The sequence below is a fragment of the Thunnus albacares genome, chromosome 14 (genome assembly GCF_914725855.1).
Source record: "Thunnus albacares chromosome 14, fThuAlb1.1, whole genome shotgun sequence".
In the NCBI taxonomy this organism is placed as follows: domain Eukaryota; kingdom Metazoa; phylum Chordata; class Actinopteri; order Scombriformes; family Scombridae; genus Thunnus; species Thunnus albacares.
In genome coordinates, this window is record NC_058119.1 from 11,422,741 (window position 1) to 11,445,535 (window position 22,795).

At 42.0% G+C, this 22,795-nt stretch overlaps 1 protein-coding gene across 3 annotated transcripts; it reads left to right on the forward strand.

Moving 5' to 3' along the window:
- The first annotated feature begins 1,224 nt into the window (after nt 1-1,224).
- foxn2a (forkhead box N2a) lies at nt 1,225-21,662 on the forward strand. 3 transcript variants are annotated; one of them, XM_044372670.1, is made up of 6 exons: nt 1,225-1,402; nt 12,364-12,941; nt 15,691-15,815; nt 16,055-16,104; nt 16,769-16,837; nt 17,764-21,662. In XM_044372670.1, the coding sequence occupies exons 2-6, from the start codon at nt 12,378-12,380 to the stop codon at nt 18,186-18,188; spliced, it is 1,233 nt and encodes a 410-aa protein (XP_044228605.1). In that variant the 5' UTR covers nt 1,225-1,402; nt 12,364-12,377; the 3' UTR covers nt 18,189-21,662. The 3 variants fall into 3 exon arrangements, with proteins under 3 accessions (XP_044228605.1, XP_044228608.1, XP_044228606.1); XM_044372673.1 differs by lacking the exon at nt 1,225-1,402 and adding an exon at nt 8,119-8,133; XM_044372671.1 differs by lacking the exon at nt 1,225-1,402 and adding an exon at nt 11,530-12,200.
- Nucleotides 21,663-22,795: the final 1,133 nt, after the last annotated feature.

Genomic DNA, 22,795 nt, shown 5'->3' on the forward strand with positions numbered 1-22,795 from the left:
ATAAATCACTTCACACTCTTTAAACAATCCTATAAACCAGTCTTACAGCTTCTCTGTTGAAACCTTACCACTCTTAATGCCATTCTTCACCGTCCCTGTATGCATAAAATATGCATTAATGTTTCCATTCACAATGTACCTGGATAAGCTGACATGAGTAAGTATATACAATGAAAACACACTGAATATTAGCATGTAAGTAGCAAGCCACAGATGAGTGGTTTAATACTTGTCAGGTATTCACTCTGACACAGAAACCGCCATTATGCCACTGCAAAGCCTGTTTGTCCGGTTAAAAGGAGGAGAAAAACAAGGGTGTGCATCGACACCAGTGCAGAAGTATTTACAGCACTGCTGCATGGCAGGTGTTTGGGTTTATACACAGTAAAAGCAAATAGAGAGGCCATTAGATCAGTCCACGAAGAGCTACTCATGTACGCTTATGAAATGGAGTGGCTGAGATGAGTAAGGTATCGCCATTATGTGAAAGTTACAGTTTGGTGTGAAGTCACTGTTGGCCAGCAAAGCTGCACTCAACAGATAGCCAGGCAAAGATACAAAACTGACCTGCAAGCTCTCCTCCAGTAGGCCATGAAAGTACATTCATACAGTCATGTTAATTACTGGTATTTGTAATTTAGACTTTTAACACATGCACAGTGAATGAGTTTTATGTGCAACTAGTGAAAACCTATATTGTTGTGTTTTTTTTTTCTTTCCATTTGTTTTCTTTGCTCTGTCTCAGGCATCACTCAGCATGTGTCTGGCGTGTATATACAGGTCACGATAGCTCCTTCCTATCATCGTTTACTCTAGGGGAGGCCCTGTTGAGGGTCCACTATCGTCATAAGACTGGGTGTGGTGACACATCCTTTCTCTCCGCCCCGAGGTGTTTGTGTAGCCTAAATAACGCGGGAGTGTTTGTGTGTGGGACCCGTCCGGTTTGATTACTCACACACTTTATTAATTAATAATCCATCCCATTACTACTTCACAATCCATAGTGCCTTTCTTTTATTTGACAGACATGTTTATAACACTATAAAAACCTATTTCCCCTCTTCTATCTTACGTTACGAGCAGCTGGCGATAAAAAGTGAAAGCACACTGCACGATGCAAAATAGGATGGCGTGCGTGCGCGTCCGCGGAGCTCCTGCGCTGCGGCAGTTGCCAGGGGAGATAGGAGGGGAGGGGCTGTGATTGGCTGAAGTGGGCCTGTTGCCATGACGACGGCGAGGGGTTTTGGTAGCGTTGCCGTGCGCTGTGTGATCTGCGCGCTGCGTGTATGGAGGAAGCAGCTGCTGATCTGATCTCTTGACATTGTGTGAGACAGACATCGGAATAAACTGCGCACAGTCGTGTCTTTTAAACATACCGCACCGAGGCACGCCGTGCATGATTGTAAGTATAGAACCCGTTTTTGTTTTTCTTTAATTTATTTGTGATTGAATCATGTTTCGGCAGGACGCGGTGTGGTGTGTGTGTGTGTGTGTGTGTTTTCGAACAAGCTAAAAGTAAATGTGGTCAAGTGACTTTGCTTAGAGCAGCCAGCATGGCAGAGCAAGCGACAGCATGTGGCCAGCTAGCTAATGTTACTTCTCTGTGTTCTCCGGACTCGAAGCTTGAACTGTGCAGAGGGATATTTATATAGCAGCGAACAATGGTCATCGTTACATATAATAAAATGGAAACACTATAATAGTCTAGAAAATATCATGCTAACACTAGCGGTAGATTTACCTTCATGAGCCACCGAGCGACTGCTGCTAACGCTACTTTGCTTCACGGGTTGTGCTGGCTGAGCTAACGCTGAAGTTGGTGTCGTTAAAGCTAAAACTAATAATGTCGTTTACCGGCGATAAGTTATACTTCGTAACGAGTCCGGTCTGTCGGGAAGTGTTGTGCAATAGTCCACGTCATTCCGTGTAACTTTGTATTCCTCATTGTGTGACTGCTTGTGGCTGCTTGTATGTATGTGTGTGTGTGTGTGACTGTAGCATTGAGTCCGCGGCGAATAATGTCAGTATATATCTCGTATTAGCTACAAAGCATATTAGTTTTCTTTGCTAACAGCACTTTGAGTGTATTTTTCCCACTGGAGTAGTAAGACTTCGTTTCATTAAATGTCTTTGATTGCTCAAGTTGTAGTAGATAATAATATTAATGAAGTTTTTTTTGTTGGTGGTGTTAATTGGTGGCACATCTTCTGCCCTCATATCTCTAAAGACATGAATAATTCGTGGTATATATTCATGGTACCAGAGGTTGTGAGGCTACGCTGGCTGGCTAAGCACATGATGTAATGGATTATCACAAGATTGTCCCAGATAGCTGCAGAGTGCTCTACAAACAAATGTCAGAGTGTAGGAAAAATATCCAGTTAGATATATACAGTAGTGTGTGTTGTTGCTGAATAGGTCTTCATACTGTATAGTTTCTGTTATTCCACGTGTCTGTCCTTCTACTCTCTCTACCAGCTACCTGTCAGTGTTGTATTTACCGGACTGGACAAATCTCATCTAAAATTCATTCTGTGCTTTAAGGTTTCTGTGTATATTTTAGGGAAAAAAGTGATGGGATTTGTTTTTTGTACCCCTTGTGTGTGGTTATGACATTAATATAGACTGACATTGTTCCGTTCTTCTTGCTCGACAGTTGTTAAAGCCCCACTGATAAATAGAAGACAAAGGCAACAGGAGATTAAGGGGGAAAAGACAAAAAAACGAGACAGATGTTATGAGTCTGACTTTATCGCCAGAATTTCCACGGTCATATTGTAGGTCACAACCATCTGTTGTCTTTGTTGTTGTTTGTGGTTAGCATGTATCACACCGCTGTATGTATGTACAGAAGCCTCTGAAGGGTAAGCACTTCTGCCTCCCAGAATAGATGAGGGCCTGCTAACTTTACTGACATTCATTACTATAAATAAGACTTGTCGTAACCCAGTGATGCTGTCATTGCTGATGTGAAATAGCTTTAATAACTACAGGGACTTGAACTATTGTGAGTAAAGATAGGTTATCTTTACTCATAATAAGGTTATTTTGATTGGCTGAAGAGGCCTCTAGGATTGTTGTTAACATAAAGTAGCATCACTTTTATGGTTTGAGGTATTATGTTTTTCTTTATGGTTGGGCTGCGTACAGGAAACTGCCATACTTGAGAGACAGATGCGTTTGTTGATGTTAAACTGAAACTGAAATTTACAATCACTCAATGTGACATTTAATTACATCAGTCATAGTGTCATTTGCTATTGTCGAAAGTGCTCTAACTTGTCTAGTCCTACGTGAAAAATGCAGCCCTCTCATTCATTTTATTAGTGGCAGTCTGTTGGCCTGACAAAAATGTTGGACCAGGTTCAACTTTTTCTGCGATGCAACGGGACGTCATCCGGCAAGGCGCTGCGTTGGCCAATCACAAACATACAAGCGCACATTCCTGGTAAATTAAAGGAGTATGTCCAAAAGAGGAAGTAGTTGTCGCATTGAAAACTTTCTGGAGTTGTAAAATCCTGTCTGAGTATTACGAATCGTCGTGCAGTATTTTAGTGTCTGATAAACTTTTAAATGCATAAATCTGTTACTCCAACTGGACGTCCCTATCAACACCTTTGTGCTTTTAGCTTAATGCTAATATCAGCATGCTAACATGCTGGTGTTTAGCAGTTATAATATTTCCCATGTCAACCGTCTTAGTTTAGGGTGCTCGCATGCTACCATACGCAAGACAAAAGTACAGCCGAGGATGTTTGGAATGTCATGAATTTTGCAGGTATTTCGTCATGAACCAAAGTATTCAACAAACTGATATTTTGACCCAGAGGCACTAGAGAAAAAGTCAGACCACCAAAGTCATTTAGATTTATCGTCTGCGGACCATTAATGCCAATCCATAATGTACATGTTGAGAGATTTGACTGGATAAGTAAAAGTTTTGACCTGTTTGCGGCACTAGATGTTAAATTCAGGGGATCATCAAAGTCATTAGGACTCGTCATTTGGGGACCATGAATCTCTTTACAAAATTTAACGGATGGATTGCCGCTCAGTTTTGTAAGGAGATTCAACAGCTGTTGAGTTATTGAGATATTTCAGTCTGGGCCAAAGTGGTGTACTGACAGACAGACAGAGCGATCCCTAGAGCCATGATGCTAACATTTTAGCAGAGTTTAATTGTATTGAGTCCTGACAGTCGTATTCTTTGATGCATTGCTTAATGTCCATGTTTTGACTATACTGACACAGGCTTCGTTTCACATTATTGGGATATTTTACACCAGGTGAGCACTGTAATAGACACAGTAGTATCAAATACATCTCACGCTCATCTAGACCTCTTAAGAATGCCACACTTTTTACAACTCGGTAAACACATTGGTGTCACTTTTCTAAGAAGTTGTACGGCATTATTGACAGTAACAGGAAGATGTTCCTCAGAGTATGTATGATAACTGCGAAGCAATGTGACAAAAGAGACCACCAAAGCACAGCGTTTTCATGAGATGAATTTCTAGTGTACAAAGTACTGCTTTATTGTTCAGTCAGCACAATATACTGCATATATAAAACATCTTCATAAGGAAGTACCATGGCAAACGCTGGATTGTAGCTTGTATTTGTTACTCCTTATCTAAGCAAGAGTGGTACAGACTTTGCAGTTTAAAATGGTGGTGTTGTCATGTAATCAGTCTTATCACAGAATTGTGTACTCTGACCCAAAGTAAATGAAAGGTTGCGTCCTCTAAAATCCACCATGTTCTTTTGTAGCTAAAGGAGGGACCGTGGTTTTTAATTCATTACGAAAGCTGACCCATATATGAGAAAACTTGTGGGATTGCTTAACCAAGTCTAAACCTGCAGAGCTTTCTCACAGATTGACGAAAGAGAAAAGCTATAACTCGAAGCTTTATAACCTATTGTTCTCTGAAAACCCTGTAATTATCAAGTCATATGTGACTGTGATTATGCAGAGTGTTTTAAATTGTTGGATTGATGAAGCCATTATGGTTGTAATTGAAAGAGGTTAAATAATTTGATGATTTGATGAATGAAGAAGCTTATAGGTTTTGCTCATTTTCAGTGACTCTGTTCCCATAATTATGCTGTGGTGTGCATATTGCAGTGTTGCGACACATTTAAATTGCAAAAATCATCTAAAATAAGTGTAAGTGATAATATGATTTTTTTTTTTTTTTTAGCCACAGTAAGTTCTCATAGTCTGTTATTTTATAAAGAATGTGTTGATCTTCTTTACATCTCATTATGAGGACCTTTGTTGTCGTATTGAACAATCACACATCTGTCTGGGATCAATCACCAATCAGTGAGCTCCAACTCCTACTGCTGACGTCGACCTATTTTGGCCTGTTGAGTTTACTGCTTCGGATGCACCCGTTGCAGTTTTGTGTTGACTGCCTTGAATGATTGATGCTGCATGTGTGTGTGTGTGTGTGTGTTTCACCACCTGATCACAGCCCCTGTGTGTGTCTGCTGGGAGGGACGTCCCGAGGAGTCTGTAGTCTCCTCTGTTGTCTTGGTTCTGTGATGTTCTGCTAATCCAATATACTTGGTATTTCTGAATTTAGGATGCAAACGTTCACGACTGTAGTGGCATTTTTCCACCCATGTGTTGCCTCCTTTATTTGGGTTCTCTGGTCATGATCTACTTGTCTGTTTTTTGAGATATTTCACACCGTTTTGCATCTCCTAATAGATCAGGACACGGTGAAATTACATCTATTTTTATGCCTTTTTAAGCTTTCCACTTAACAGCTGTTATTATTTTATAAACTGGGGACAATTTGCTATAGTTAATGTCTTGACATCAACAAAAAGACAGGACATGTTGTGAATTAGTTGTCCAAACCTAAAAAAAACACATGTTTTGAATGGGAATGTTTGAGTTTCTTCCTCAGTTTTTCCTCTTCCAGCCTGCCTGTGTGTGTGTATTTACAGAAGTTACATATGGGCAATGTGTGTATTCCTGTTGTGGCGCCCCTCCGTCTACTCTATTTATTGTTTTACATCTCTTGATTGGTCACAGTGGTTATGCACAGACTCTGTTGGGAACAGGCCCCCTCCTCTCGTCCCTGCCTCTCTAACCCCCTGACTGTCCTTGTGCCTGTCTCATTTCTGACGGGGTGGACTCAAGACGCAGCCCATTAGGACCTGCCTCACTGAAAGCAACACTAGATGTGACCGTTTCCTTGATTGAGAGAAAGGAAGAGGAAAGCACGGCTGTGTCCTGTGTCACAATGGGTCTTTGTCTCGTCACCCCTGGCTGAATTAATGGGATTTATTTAATTGACGGCGGCATGACAACAACGACGCAGGGCTCACCGCGCTCGTGTGCAAATGATGAGGATCTTCTGGGATGTGTGGGGGGTGAACGGGGTGCAAAAAAATATATATAAACTATCGAAAATAGAGCAGCACCGGTAAAGTTCTGGTGTAGTGTTTGACCAAAAAGAAACTTAAACATAAAACATTCACTGTTATTTGAATAAGAGTTTTACACTGTGATCTGGACTTCAAACAGCTCCATCCATCAATAAGTATGGAGCTCAGTTTATTAGAGCATGTCTGGAGCTTTTCTATTTTTAAAAGTCTGGCATTGTCATGAGATCACCATGGTGATTTATTGCAAAAAAATGTTGTTAAAGTAAACTTTATTTGAGCAGAGGATGTAAGTGAGGCCATGCGCAGTATAAAATAAAAACCTGTTATAAAACTAGTTGCTCTGATTTCACCATGCTGTCCTGTGATTATGGCAACTCATTTGGTGCAGCCTCTGTGAAATGTTCAGTGAAAAGTTAGGACTGGATATCAAACCTCTGTTTTAAGACATTAAACACAGATTCTTATGAGAAGTGTGGCTTATTTTGCAGGGAAAAAAATGTTTATTCTGAACAAAGTAAGGTGCTTAAAAGTAGCATTTTGGTATTTAGTAAAGAAATTCAAATCTTACAATAAACAGCATTTGATTGATTTATCGGGACCTGGCTTTTAAAACAATTAAATATGTATTTAGCCGCTGATGTTCATGAATCAACAGTGAGAGACAAACATATGACATCCAGTGCAGCTGGAGCAAAAGCACTGAGCTCAAAACATATTTCTTACCTGGATGTGCATCTTTTGCTGTGTATGCACGTTGTAGTGATTTGCTCACCACAGAAGCTTCAGTAACGTACTCAACTGTCCTTTAATTTGTTATTTGGGCCCTTTTTTCCATGAAGGATTACACAAGAGTTTGCAATGATTTGGGAAGAAAGGCTTTTATAACTTGATTTTCCTGGAGGGGTTTGTAGGAATTTCTATGTGTCTTGTACACAAAATTTCAAAATGGCAAACATTTGCAGTATTTGCAAGGACAGTAATCTCATACAGTATTTACAAAAGAGCAAATTCCTGGAAGGGCTTATGTTGAAACTTGAATTGAACTGCGGAAGGCACATTCAGTCTGTCTGCAGAAGTATTGAAGCTTTTAAAAAAAATCTCCTTTTTAGTCTTTTTTTTTTTTTTTTTTTTTACCAGGATTTGGACCTCAGTGGACAGAAGGCCTAAAGCAATTGGCCTTGTAATTACTGCAGTCCTCGGTATTTGAAAGTATATGAGACGGATGTACATGTTGATTGGTGTGTTTGTACACTGAACTACAGCCACATGACCCAAGAGATAAGGTTTCAGTGTTGGCTGGGGGTTGGCTTGTACTTTGGAAGGCCTCGCCTCTGTTGACAGTAGAAGTGCAGTCCTTATGTGTTTGAGTTTGAATTAGTGTGTGAAGTCTGTGTCTCTGATGAACATCGCAATCGCCCTCCATTGTTTTGTTTGCTTGTTTAACCCCGACCGTTGTTGTAATTGCATCTGTCACTACATCAGGTTGGCCTGGGGTGTTTGTCAGTAACGCATCTGACACAGTCTATAAGCTACACGCTGCTGGAATCCAAAGATTGCCAAAGTAAATACTGCTGCTTCAATAAAACGTTACCTCTCGTTGCTCCGGTTTTAATGTGGAGTTAGGCCTAGCTGCCTGTGTGAAGTCTGAATTTTGTTTTCTGAAAATGAACTTCCTCAACAGGCAGGAGGTGTTTCCTTCCCTCCCGGTCCTCTGTTTGAAACTGTGAGGTGAATACTGAACGCTTCTAAAACATGACTAGAGCAAAAACAACTGCTCCTTTGTATGAGCCGAGTTTGGGGCCAATTGTAATGCTTTGTGCGAGCTTTTTCATTTGCTTTCACCTTGGGCACCGAGTAGATCGTTTTAATCCATTGAGCAGTTTTATTTAAAAATGTGTCATTTAGACTTCAACAGTAGCCTGATTAGCCTTCACATTAATGGACGCTTTGTTTGCCGTGACATAATTTGACCCTCCCATAAAATAAAAGACTGCCACTTGGCTACCTCGCTCTAGAACAGCCTCTCTCTCTCTCCCAGTCCAGCTCAGCCCCCCTTTGTCTCATTCACATTTTTAGAGAGCTCCAGCCCGACTGGGTAGTCACCTAAATATCAGTTAGGGTTTCAAATAACAGCCCTCGCCATGGGGCTCTGCGGCACACCTTTATGTATCTGTTACAGAGGTGTAACTGGTTTGTGTCGACTGGTTTATTTCGTGTGAAGAGGGTGTGGTGTGAGTACATAAGTGTATAAAATCAAAGCAGTTAAATGCAAAATCGCTGAGTTTTTGTTATGAAATCCTGTTCTGCTATTCACATAAAAATGCTAAGTTGTGTGTATTTTTGTTTTTTACTTAAAAAAAAAAAAAAAAAAAAAAGAGCATATTGGTATTATAAAGTATGCCTTCATGGTACTTAGTCCCATGACATCCAGGTTGGCTGTGGCCTTTCCCACTGCTCTTTGTCAGACAGGTTTGTGGAGAACAGCAGTAGACTGCTGGCCTCAGCATTTTCCGCCTGTATTGATCTCCCCACATTAGCTCTCTCTTCATGCACAGACATGAGCACAATTGCTTCCCTTACAACATCGGCTGCCGTGGCAACTGAGTCCTGATTGTGAGATTCGCTCCCAGAAAACATCTCAAACCAGTACCTCTTCATTTTGATGCGCGCTATCGTCTCCTTTACATTCCTCCGTACATATTTGACACATCAACGGCTTGATTCGCCACTTAAAGCTATCTCCCTATGTCTTTGTGTATTTTTGAATGGGCTAAGTGCTTAACAGGATAAAAGAGCAGTTTGAAAGGGGGGAAAAAATGTGCCTTGGCACCTGCTGTTAGTCCCTGCCTGTTTGCACATGAATATGATGAGGCTGGCGGTGCGCTGGGCTATTTTAACTTGCAGATGAGCCATCAGGTCAGCACCATTGCAGCTTTGGTGTATTTTCAAGGATGAGCTGAAGTCAACAGGCCAGTTCGGCTTATTAGCTCCCTCTCCCCTCTCTCTTTATACTCTTTACACTCTAGTGTCCCATAATTCATTGCATTCCCAGCCCCCTCTCTTTGATGCCTTTTTCATAAGAGCAATGATAACCGCGATCATCGCAACAGCAGTGGTAATTGACCAGCTGCAATCATGGTAAAACACTTCCTGTGTTTGGCTGGATGCGAGGCAGCTTTGTCAGCCGTCCACCCTGCCTTCTGTTGATATTCAAATGACGGTCTTCTGGAGGAGCTACTCAAAGAGGATAAGCACACTCTGGCACCCAAGGGCCCAGCTGAGAGGTCAGGGTTGTGGAGATGGACTGAGGTGGTGAAGCTCTCTTGTGCTTTAAGGTTAATCAGTGATCTGACACTTTTCCCCAGGCTTTACCCAGACCGTGACTTGTTTTCTTCTCCCAACGACAAAACTCAATCAAGTTTACATTCGTGGCCTTTTTAAGAAGAAAGGGCAACAGAATGAAGTGTTTACAGTCGACTCTAGCTTCACAAAAACTCTTTGCTCACACTTTTTAATCAAAGGTAGACTCGAGCGTTTCTTTGCCACACCTGTGCTTTGTGGCTGACTGTGACTAAATGGTTGTCGAAAGCATGTGTTAGGCAACCAGACCTGTCTTAAACTCACACGAAACAGCCTAAATGAGGACGGCTGGTAAGCTGGTTACATTATCTATATATCTACAGTTTATTTAGTTTAAATCTAGCCTTGGCTTGTTTTCAAATGGTATCCTCTAATTTCATCCTTCTGCAAATATATAAATTCTTTGTAGAAAAAAAGCCCCTAATTGTACACAATATGTGGCTTGTAAACACAGCTAAATTTGGTCTGAGATTTTGGAAGGGTGTACTGTAGCCTCGGCTCTCTGCTCGGTCCCCTCTCTATTTGTAAATTCATTCAGAGTAGGAACCTGTCATGTCAAGGGATATCTTTTTGTGTTTTAGTCTCTCGAGCGGAGATTTCTCCTTTAACGCAAATGGGCAGTTCTCTCGCTTCCTGACATATCTGATTGCTCTACTTTGCGCTGTGATTCATCCTAGACTGGAGATAACTAATACAGCCTACCTCACCAGCACTCAGTCTCTGCTGTTTGTGTGTCTCTCAGTCTCCCTCTTACTCACACACACACACACACACACACACACACACACACATACATCTCAGTCTCTCTTTCTCACTTGTTCTGCCTTTCCATAAAAGGATTTCCCTATTGTTATGACTCTTCCTATGTTCACTCCGCCTGTCCCTTTGCCTTTGACCTGGAAAGCTTTTTGACGGACTTCCTTTTCTCGCAGAAGTAAACGCGGTACACAGATTTGAAGGAATCTTCAGTGGTGCTGACACATTAAAACACAGACAATAGAGAACTGATAAGTTGAGCGTAGGATGACGTAGCTAACATGACCTCACCTGTTAGAGCAAACAAGATGTGGTATGCTTTTAGTCTAAAGAAATCATGGCCTTGGATTTAGAAGTCACTCTAAACCAAAACAGGATCTCTCTGCCGCCTGTTTATCCCCTCATTGAGAGTTGAGTGGTCATTTTGTAAATGCACTAATGCCTCGTTTCCCCCTCCTGTCCTCACTCACTGGCTTTGACAAACTGATTTGTGTGTTTGTGTGTACACTCCCTCTCCTGTCTCACCCGCTGTGCAAACACTCTCGAGTTTGACCCAATTCTTATCTTATCGCAGAAATGAAAATATATGCCTATCCACCGCACTCTGCGCGCCTTTACCCTTCCAGCCCTACTCTATCTCGATCCACAGCATCCCAGACCACCACAGACCGGGGCATCTGGTGTCCACACGCGAGGTGCAGCGGGGAGCGTTTCTTCACAGGGTGGCTGCTCAGTGGTCGTCTGTGGCAGAGCCAGCCAGCATGGATTACTTATTTTCTTATTGACTCTTGTTTGTGGGATTTCTGCTCTTTAATTGAAGGGACGGCATGGTTGTCATGGTGACACCCAGGACTTAAAGCTTGTTGTGAGCTGAGCCAAAGAGTGGTCTCTTTGTACTCTTGGCCTCACCAGCCAGCGTGCAAGACCATGGCTAATATTTTAAGGTTTTATAGACTTCTTTGAGCAAAACTTATTACAACTGAAGATAAAAAGGTTATAAAGTTTTTGTGAATTTAGCATTAATATAGGTGTCATTGTAGGCGGCATGAACATTGAGTACTTGTTTTTGGTTCCCTCATATTTATCTTTTCATTGCTTTACTCACAACAATACATTGACAGGATCATTGTTTATGTACAAGATGACAAGGGCGCCTCTTCTGAGCCAAAGTAAAAAAGCACAGTAGTCTCATTAATAAGGGTTCTTGGGTTGAATTGGTTAATGATACAGGGCTGCTGGCAATGTTGAATTTTCTAATGACTGACAACTCGCGGGTTTGTAGCCTCTTTACACTACTTAATCTGGCATGTGACAAATTGAGACTTGATCCTGGCTGAATGAAGATCAGTCTGTAAGAGCCATCCACTCCGTAAGATGGAGACCTTCCACTCATTTCTGAAGTCGCTTGATGGTTTCATGCTCATTTACACATAACGAGCAGCTGGGTCTCGTCTGGAAATGAGGTGGGCGTCAAGGAGTGGAGCCTTAAGTCGGTTCAGTTGCTTGAGAGGAACTCCTCCAAGGTCCTTCGGCTGGAGTCAAGAGGGGGGGAGAGCTGAGAGCCTCTCCGTCCTCACCAGGCGTGGAGGAGAGTGGCAGTGAGAGGAGAGGGTTGGGGAGTGGGATAGAGGCAGACAGCTACAGGGGGTGTGCCCTCAGGGAAAACTTAAGAAAACAAGGTCAACGCTTGGGAGAGCACATCATTCCAATATGTCGCATCCAGTTATTTCATACCGCCAACTTTGTTTTAGAGATCAGCTCACCATCAAAAACTGTGATTTTCTCTATCTGTTGTCGTGATCTATTTAACATTAACAACCTTTTTTTTCTCTCTTTCTCCAGACCTCTTTGATTTAATGGGTCCAATCATTGGGATGTCACCAGATAAGAAAACGGAAATTCCGGGTATGCAAGAGGAGCGGACAGGGCTCAGAGGTGTTTGTGGTGTGGGAACACTGCCCGAGGCGGAGTGCGCGTCCAGTCCGCTGGCGACCAGCGTGGATCGGACTGGAGGTAACGAGGATGAGGAGCTCACCAACCTCAACTGGCTCCATGAGAACCTGCTTCAGAACTTCACTCTGGGCGGCCCTGAAGCTCAGCCCAGCGGCAGCCCCCTCTTCGACATCGAGGGAGACTACGGGTCCAACCAGGGCGCGTCGTCCTCCTCCTCATCTTCTTCACACGGCAGAGGCAGGGAGCGGGACTCGTTGAAGTCTAAGCCCCCTTTCTCGTTTTCCCTCCTCATCTACATGGCCATTGAGCAGTCTCCCAGCAAGTCTTTGCCTGTCAAGGAAATCTACGGCTGGATTCTTGAGCACTTCCCTTATTTCTCCAATGCTCCCACTGGCTGGAAGAACTCAGTGCGTCACAACCTGTCCCTGAACAAATGCTTCCGCAAGGTGGAGAGGAGTTTAGGAAAGGTAGGTTAGCAAACTGTCTCCTAACTTTCACTCACTTGACACAGATTTAAACTTAGAAAACTGCTGTTTTGGATTATGCTACTTGTCATGAATATACCTTTGTTAGGTGAAAATTTCCATGGGCCAAAACATGTCTTGCGTAGCAGAAGACTGTCAGTGAACAGTGAGTTGCAGTGTAAGGGAGCAGTGTGGCTCCTGTCACAGTGTCCGGGGCTGTAACACAGCTGCAGGGACCTCTGACTCTGCTGCGATAAGGCTGGAATCCAGTCAAGGTCGCAGATACTCCTTCAGAGGAAACGCAAACACAGCACACTGAGATAGGACTTTATCTTCATACGCACAAGGTAGTGCAACCGATTCACTAGACAGACAAGCGTCCTACAGTTGGGAAAAGTCATCGTTCACACGGCGAGAAGGAAGTAAATGTGACCAAAAGTTCAGAGAGGAGTTTGTAGGAAGATTATTTGTCAGCTTGTCCCGGCAGAGTTATGTGTCACTCACGCTTATTTGTGTTTTTATTCCTGTGTAGAGAGAGAGAGAGAGAGAAAAAGGCACATGCTTGTGAGAAACAGATAAGCACACCATGCATATCCTGCACAAACGTTGTAATCTGAAGGGGAAATTAGTGATTTCTGACCAACAAATTGAGTTTATTGATTTTGTAACGGTCCAAATATTTGTAAGAAAAACATGTTGGAAGAGGAAAAAGTAAAGAAATGAGCCGGAAAGTGTAGTTTGAATTTGTGGCAAGAAAAGGTTTTCAAGAGACTTCATTTCTACGTTGCACCTTACTATAACTGATCCACGGAGTGACACGATGGTAGCCATATTGAGCTTCAGTATGACTTCAGACCTGTGACCGGTAGAGCCCGTGGTGCCAAGGCTGTGCCTGGCTAGGACCTGATATTTTCCCACCGCGGGAGGGCATGGTGGTTAGCACTCAGCGAGTAGCAACACGATGCGGTGCAGGCCCGCTCAGCATGCAGGTGCACAGCGTGAGCCCTTCGTCTGCTGAGAGACCAGCACCAGTTTCACATGACACTGAGCTGGTGGTTTCCGTTGCCATGGAGACATTTCCTTCTTCCTGCATCAGGGCTGGTTGGTAATCTGAGTCAAGGTTATTCTCCTCCCTCCCTCCCTCCCTCCCTCCCTCCTCTCCCTCCCTCCCTCCCTCCTCCTCCCAGACTGGGCAAGAATACGCCGCCATCAGATAAAGTGACAGTTAGCACACATCACCAACAGACAAATTCATTCCTCACATAGCGCTGTGGAGCACTTGTTTCCTCCTTTTGTTAAGCCTGTTATGGCATTCTTAGTTATGTATTTTGTTTTTTTCACTCTCTTGTCTTGTTTATGTCGTTGGCATCTACAAAGAAATAATGCTGTCAAGTTTTTTTTGCCTTTCATGCACATTGTGATTTACTGTAATGGAATTTGTCAGACCACTATGCTTTCAGTACAGTCTTCTGTATACTTTACTCTGAATTTAAATGCTTTTAATCAGCAATTATGTGCACATTTTGATGGATTGAAAAGGGTATATAGCTACAACATTTTCAATATTTTTGTAGCTTGTCAGTTTTTGTAGAGCATGTTTTGGATTGAAGTTTGTATAAAATCGACTTGTAGTGCAGTGACTAATCTTTAAGGGTTGACCTTTTTCTTAAAGGGGATCTATTATACTTTTCCTTTTTTTCAGTCATATAAATATATAAAGTATGTGGAAGTTTTATTCTACTTTCAGCCTGAGCCAACGTTGGCTTGTGATGGACTTCTTTATATGGTCATCTGCTCCAGGCACAGCGCGCAAGTTCACAGCTCCTCTCCTCTAACATTATTGTGTTTTCCATTGTAGTCACACCGAGCCATGACTGGAGTTGAGGTGGTACGCTGTGAATGTTTTTCCATTACACAGCACGGCAAAATGAAATAAGTAGTTTACCTGTTGGAGGTGTGCTGGTCGTCTGCAGCTCTTCATCAAACATCATCATCATCATCACTGTGGCAGTTTCTGCTTGTGCTATCCCTCCCTGCATTATTTCTAACTGATCCGCTGAACAAAGAGCTCCAAATATCTCCATGTGTTGTTGTGTCGCCTGGTTTTTAGTGCTGCTAACAAAGCTCCACTGATTCTGTGAGGAATATGTTTCATTTCCTCATTTAAAAGCTTGTAATATGAAGTGGCAAAAGAAGGAAATGTTGGATTTTCATCAGCAGTAACTTAGCATGACTATGATATGGCTTCCCCTTGGCAGGCTTCCTGAAAGCTGGCCAATCAGAACGCAGTGGGCTCATCGGAAGGGGGGCCTTAAAGAGAGGAGATAAAACTACCTGTTAGAGACAGAGGCTGAACTGAGAGGCTGCATAAAGGGCCAGTATAAGTTATATCAGGAGTTTTTTGAACTGTGAATCATGCAAAGCTACTCTAGTGGAGTCCCAGAATAAAAATATGGAGCTGGAAATGAGCAGAATAGGTCCCCTTTAATATATAATGATCCTGTCATTGGGGGTTTTCTTATATCTACAGATCACCAAAACAAACAGCTATAACTTCCTAATCAAGTGTTTAACTTTTTGTTTGTGTGACTCTCAGGATTCAGGACTTTTTTTTTTTCCAAACACTCACAACAACTTCCTTGATGTACTGTAAATCTAAATTCCCCTCACAGTTTGTAGCTGCAGGCGTATTTTCTTTACATCCCGCATGACCTTGGCTTAGAAGCTTGACTCTCTTTCTTCTTTCGTACAGGCCAATGGAAAAGGTTCTCTCTGGTGTGTCGACCCCGAGTACCGCCCCAACCTGATCCAAGCCCTTAAAAAGCAGCACTTCCCTGCCGCACATGCCTTCTGCACACCACCCGCCTCCCCACCCAGGTGAGCGTTCATCAGTCAGTCTTTGGATGTTGTGAAGTATGGTGCTTTGCATTGGCTGCGATGAAGCAGGAAGCTGATCAAACCATATTTCATTGTCAGTGAAGAAGTTCCACTTAACAGTTTTATTGTGGAAGTCTCTTGTGATTAATACAATCCAGTTTTTAAAGATCACAATTGGCTTTTCTTTACACCTGCTTTCAAACTCATCCTTCATGTCTTTTTTTGTTCACTTTTTGCAGTGCCTCCTCACCCCCACGCCATCTCTTTCTACAAGGCTGCTCATTTAAAGGTGAGACTGAACCAAACTTCTTCCGTCTGTCTCTTAAGTTTGGATACATCCAATAAAAGCCGCCGGTTCCGCAGATGTACAGAAATTCCAATCAGTGCAGTTTTATATTTTTTATATCTTATGTTTGTGCAGTATTGTGATTGTGTTGCTTTTGCACATTTCAGTCACAGAACATTCAGCGTCACTGTGCTTTTATCTTCAACTCTTGGTTTTGATTTGTTGCTTTAAAGTCATTGATGCCTCATGTTAGACCATAGTGGTGAGAGGCTCCCAGTTGATGTCTCAGCCCCCTCTCTCTCTCCCTCTCCCCTCCTCTGCCTCTTGGATTTGTAACCTTGACGACAGGCAGAGGTTCTGCTGGTGCTGAGTGTGGTAATCATTAATAATTTAGAACCCCAGAAGTGAGCTATGAGGCTTTTAGACACTTTGTCAGGTCTGAAAAAGATCGGATGCATTCTCCATATCAGTAGCTTGAAATTATCTTCCGGTTTGTTTCGGTGAATCTTTGTTTTGCATATCCAATCCATTCAGTAAGCATCGATTGGGTCACTATGTCTCTAGTAAAACATTACTGAAGGAAACCCCTGCCTTCTAGTAGAGACGCCATGCTGCCATGCTTTCACACCTTAGGACTGACCATCATGCATGTTCTCTCCTCTTCCAGAGTCTGACATTGATGCTGCCACTGCCATGATGCTCTTAAACTCTGCCCCCGGGCACCACGTTGACCCATGTAAGAGAAATCCACAGGCAGCCATACTTTTCACCCACTCTTCTTACTCTCCTGACATGCCACCCCACCATTGCTTAAATATTATTTTTTTTAATTTTGTGTGCTGTTTTAAGTTGTGTCCCTCACCTGTCCTCTTAAAAGTGTGTTTCTGCTATTAAAAAAAAAAGTTTTCAACTTGCTTTATTGCATATATTTTTTCCTGTAGGCATGCTCTTTTAAGACTTATTAGAATAATGGTTGATTCTAAGAATAGTCAGCTAAAGTCAGTTTGAGAAAGTGTTATCAGTGCATGATCCTTGTGTTTTTAAATTTGTTAAGTCGCTGTTCTGATTTTTCAAACTTCCGGCTGTTATTGCCTTATTACTTGACATATTTTACATTACATTCTGATTTATTTAGCCTGTTTGTAATTGATTTTATTAATTGACTACAAAAACTCCTCAAAGCACCATTTAATGTGACTGGGTTTCGCTAATATATGTACTTTCCCTGTTTTGAACACAATGATATTTTTAAATTAGGCTTTCCCACTTGGGTTAAGACCAGTCTTAGTTCTGCTTTATACTAGTAAACAAAGTGAGCTACAGTCTGTGGTTCACTGTGACTGATTTCTGCTTTCTCTTTGGAAAAAACTGACCCAATAGCTTGTTTACTGTAATGTGACATTATGATTTACTTCTGTTTTTTTGTTTTTTTTAATCCAACCAAAGTGAGACTATAGTCTGTAAAATTAGTTTTACATGACTATAAATAAAACTCTCTGCCCTCAGACAGCATTTGTTTCAATGCATTCACTTTGAAAAACAACTAAGACAAGGGAAAATAATGTGATACAATAAGGAAAATAATGTTGTAATAGGCCTGTAACATATGGTGTTACATTCGAATGTATACTTATCACTTGTTACTTCTTCTGTTCTCCTCAGGCAATTCTGATAGCCCACTGGACCTCTCCAGACCCGACTCTGTCCTGGTGAGCAGCGATCCGAAGCAGGACCACAACTACAGCAGTGTAGCCCTGCAGCGCTGCTCCTCCCGTTCCTCCTCCTCGTCCCTGTCCTCCCTCGACGAAGGAGGCTGCGACCGCAGGCAGTCCCGCCGCGCCGGCAGCGAGGGCTTCCACAGCGACGAGGACTCCGACCTCTGGGACGAGAGGGGCGTCCACCAAACTTCGCGGCGTCCGCCCGCCATCAAGTGGCCCGCCGGCAAGAGGGCACGACGTGAGGCCAAGCCGGAGCTGGATGAGGAGCTGAAGGAAGCGGCCGGCTCCTTGCTGCACCTCGCTGGTATACGCAGCTGCACGGAGGGCTCCAAACGCACTGTCAAGAGCACAAAACTTAACAGGAAATGAAGATCCCCCCCCCTCTACCCCTCATCAGACTCCGGACCCTCTGAACCCTAACCTCTGACCCCTGATCGTGTGTCCCAGTGTGCCTCCTTCTCCTTATCTGATCGTTCATTGGCCATTTTGAGCCTTTTTTTTGTTTGGGATATCCCTGTCCAACAAAACAAATGGCAATAGTATCGTTCACACAGGAGAACAAAGCCATATAGAGACTTTTGTAACTCGGGGGTAACTGCCGGGGTGGGTGTTTGGGCTATGGAGAACCATCAAGATACCTATCCAAAATGACCTGCCTGCTTCTGTTGGATTAGACGATTGTGATTCAAGAATTTTTTTCCTCTGAAAGACGAAATGGGAAAAGCTGAAGTTTTTATAACTCAAAGCGTTGCATGCTTCCTCCTCAAACCTGTATCCTCTTCCAAGTGAATCTATTTATGAAGCGAATGAGTGCATGTTTGTAACAGACAAAATCTAACCTCCTGGTGTTATCAGTTTTTCTTTTTTTTTTTTCTTTTTTTTTTGTGCTAAAGAAGAAAAAAAAATGCCACTGTTTTTTTTTTTGAAAGGAATCCTTACTCTACGAATCCTCTTGTAAGAGAGATGCAATAATTAATCCACAACCTTAACTTTTTGACTTTATTTAATGGTGGCATTTTTCAGAGTCGAGTATGCTAGTTAAACTTTACAATTAAGAGAATGAATGGAGTAGTATTATGATCTTGTTATGCGATAAACTTATTACACATGAGCTCTGGCTCTATTTCAGGATTAGCAAGATGTTGAAATAGTATTACTCTGCCACTGCCAAATTTAGTTGCAAAGTTAGCTAAACTACTTCGCTCCGTTTTGTGCGGCCATTACATTGTTATACAAATGAAAGCTGTTTTTCTTTTCTTTTTATTTTTGCAAATTCACTGCTCATCCTGTCAATCCCTTTCATTCATCAGTGTGTTTTTGACGTTTATTGTGCAAGACAAAGAACATATATTCACGTGTTTGGTGACAGCCTATGCAAAGTGAACATCTGCCACCGTATTGCCAGATGTTCACTGCGTGTTCATAGGTTACCCACCGTAGATTTTATTTTTATTTTATTTTGTGTGTGTGTGTGTGTGTGTATCATAGTGCATGTTGATGACTTCAGCCTAAACCTGAGATGACGGTCGTGACAGGAAAGAGTTTGCTTTTCTCTTACTGACAAAGTAGTCGTACTGCTCCAGTGAATATGATTGGTGGAATGACAGATCTCCTTGCTACAGCTGTACAGTACTGTATGTATGCTAGGGGCCAGTGGGTACTCTGCTTACTTCTGGTCCTTTTTGAATGCAGAGCTGGAGCGGACAGTAAATTAACACAGCTTCTCCGCTCCATTATTTTGAGTTTGCAGTTTGATTGTACCTCCATATGTGTTTTCCATGTTTTTTTTTTTTTTTTTGAACCATGTACTTTAGAAAATTACATAATTACACAGCTAATTTTTGCTGTTGGCCAATTCTCAACTTGAGGGAAGGTGTCTGTTTTGGCTGAAATTTAAAAAAAAAAAAGAAAAAAAAGAAAAAAAAAAGGCGCAGAGCACAGTCAAGTGTAAAGAACGAGAAGCCGTGGCCAGAGAGAACTGGATTCTGTATGTGCAGTCGCTCGCAGGCGAGATGTTGGAAGACCTGTGCTGCTCTCATGTTGTGCCCTCAGTTCTGGCTGGCCACTAGTGTTTCGTCTTTGCTCTTCCTCCTCGAACAAAATAAGGAAGTGCTCGCTCTCTTCTCAAGCTGTGAAATGGAGTGTTTATTGTCAGTTGATTGCATGCAGTTCGTTGAGGGGAAGTTGCAAGCCACTTGTGTTGAAGGCCTCGATTCTCATTTGAGCTTTTAAATAAAAAAGCCTGTGTACACACAACTTATAATACAAGGTAGCATGGGAGCGTACAACTTGAACAGTAACAAACAGACAATTATATTATTTCTTCCCACTGGAAAAAAAAAAAAAAAAGTAAGGCATCTCATTGTGTCACAGTGACTGTTAGTATAGCATGCATGGTCAGTGCCAAACATTTTCTCGTGCCACTGATGTAAAAAAACTGCAAACGGCCATGGTCACTATATCCCCCCTGCTGCCACAACGTAGTCATGATTTAGAGCAACAATGCCCTAGTTTTCTGAATAATCGGAACAGGAAATGGGAGAGGACTCTGGTCAGTTTAGTGACTTAACCAATCCTTTGGTTTATTTTTGTCACTTTAGAGTGGGAGCTGTTTTTAGCAGAGTAAGCTGCAGTTCCCAGAAGTAATACTTACATACACTGGTCTTGTTTAGCTGTGAAAAAAGAACAAATTATTGTTCATTAATCATTATTTATGACATTAATTTATGGGATTATTGAATGCATACTCTATCAAACACTGGTCATTTGAAAAGAATGACTGGGCACATCCATTTTTCTCCCTTTGTGAACTTCTTGATAAGTATTTTGTTTTTCTCCTTGTTTATTTTACAGCAATACACCTTTTTTTCCTCTCACTATGTTATAGTGATTAAGTATTTTGCCAATGTCTACTGTCTTTAGAGCGGGTGTTTTTTTTTTTTTTTTTTTCAATTTAACCATGACTGCCAGGTTTTCTTGATGTTTTGTTTTTGCTTTTTTGTTAGGCTGGATAGTTGATTAACAGTAATCCTGAAACCTTTTGTTGCCAAAATTGACGTACAACTGGGGTATAAAATTTCCAATGGACACATTCCCCATGTACTGTATAATTTCTTTGAAGCTGATTTAATCATTTTTACATTTGTCTCATCGTTTATGTTTAGATATTATGACTTAAGTAGTCACAAATTGAAGACTAGCTCTCAATCTTGTCACAGATAAGAACTGTTTGGGGAAGGAAAAAAAAAAAAAAAAGACTGCCTCTCATAACTCATGCTTCCAGGTAATGTTATGGGGTGTATCGAAATGTTTGGAATATCACTGAAAACTGGAACAGACTAACTCAGTCGCCAGGCTGCTGCTGTGTAGTTACATTTTAGAGACGACTGCAGAAAATGGTTGGAGATCTCACTCATTCTTTCTGTAGCACTTGCAAACGAAAGGTTATGATGGTCTCAGAGTGACAGGGTTGCTGAACTGTCTGTGGATGAGCCCACCTGAACATTTCGGAGTCCCAGGACTAAAAAAAAAAAAAAAAAAAACAACTCAAAACCCAGTTGCTTCATTGCTCAACAGCTGTTATTGAATATTGGTTATGTGATTCTTTAAAATTCTGTTGCAGTACCTATGGGTATAATGAACATTTTGTTGCATTTGACAAAGCTGCCAGCCCAGTATCGGTTTGTGTCAGTTGTCTGCCATGTCTATTGGACCGACACACCTTTTTGGTTTTTGTATGCTAACCTCTGTTGATAAAATGTTTATAAGATTTATTTTCGCCAAAGATATGCAATTGCATTATATATGGTATTACAAAATATTAATAAAAACCTGTTCTTGTTATCACTGTGAGCATCTTTTTTTGTTGTTGTTCTAGTCTGAACATTTTACCACTGCAAATAGGAATCTTTGTCCTCCAAACTCTCGTCCACAGCACAAGAATGCCTTCAGTTAGTTATGTAGTTACATTAGTAGCCAACACTTCCTACACTTTTTGATCAACAATGCCACCTGCTGTGAAGGCCAGAAGATTAACATCCCAGTTTATAATAGTCTATTCTTTATAATAGCTGCCTTTTCATGTGGCCACTTTCTCAGTTTTCACATAACCATGTTGCAGCTGGCAAATATTTCCCACCAAGTCCAGCAGTTCAGGGCTGTTTTGACTGCACAAGCTGTGCTCAGCAGTACGTGTGGCGGCTCCACCACACTTTTCCCTTTTTCTTCAGCGTGTCTTTTGAATGCACCGACATGGCAGGCTGCCAGAAATGCACCTCACATTAATATAGATTCCAGGGCTGTGCCAGTGATGGATGCATCATCAGATGTCCTAACGACACTCTTCGCTGTAAGTTAATTAGTCATGGAGGACTGTGGGATGAACACAGTGTGACCCTGAACAAGGGCTTGTCTGACTAGCCTCAGGCCCATTGGCACAGCTCTATTGTTCAATAGAGTCCTGTGTGTCGACTGGAAGAGGGGGGCTTCTCCCTACTGACTGCCTCAATTCAGCTGGAAATCAGAGCAGCATCACCCCTCCCGCTCCCCCTCCTCCCCCCACACAGGGCCCTAGCAACCACGCCACGCCGACAGTTGCCAGGCAACCAGACAATGCTGGAGCCACTGGCTGTGGTGTGCGTGTGAGAGAGTTTGTGTTTTGCCTGTATGCATTTAAGATCAGGAGTAGTGAAACAGCAGCAGAGGAAATGTCTTTTTTTAAATTTTGGGAACGAAATAATCACGCAAACCTTTTTTTTTTTGCATACTTTTACAAATGTAATAAGAAAAACACAGTTAGGATTTCTTTAAAGAAATAGTAATCTGATGTGGTGAAAATATGAAAAGATTATATATGGATTAGGTGAAATTAATCGTGTAGGATTTGAGTGGTGATGGCTGCATTAGCAACATGTCATTTCACTTAAAGCCCAAACGAGGTCATGACCATCCTACACTGTGCAACAAAGCCGCTTGTG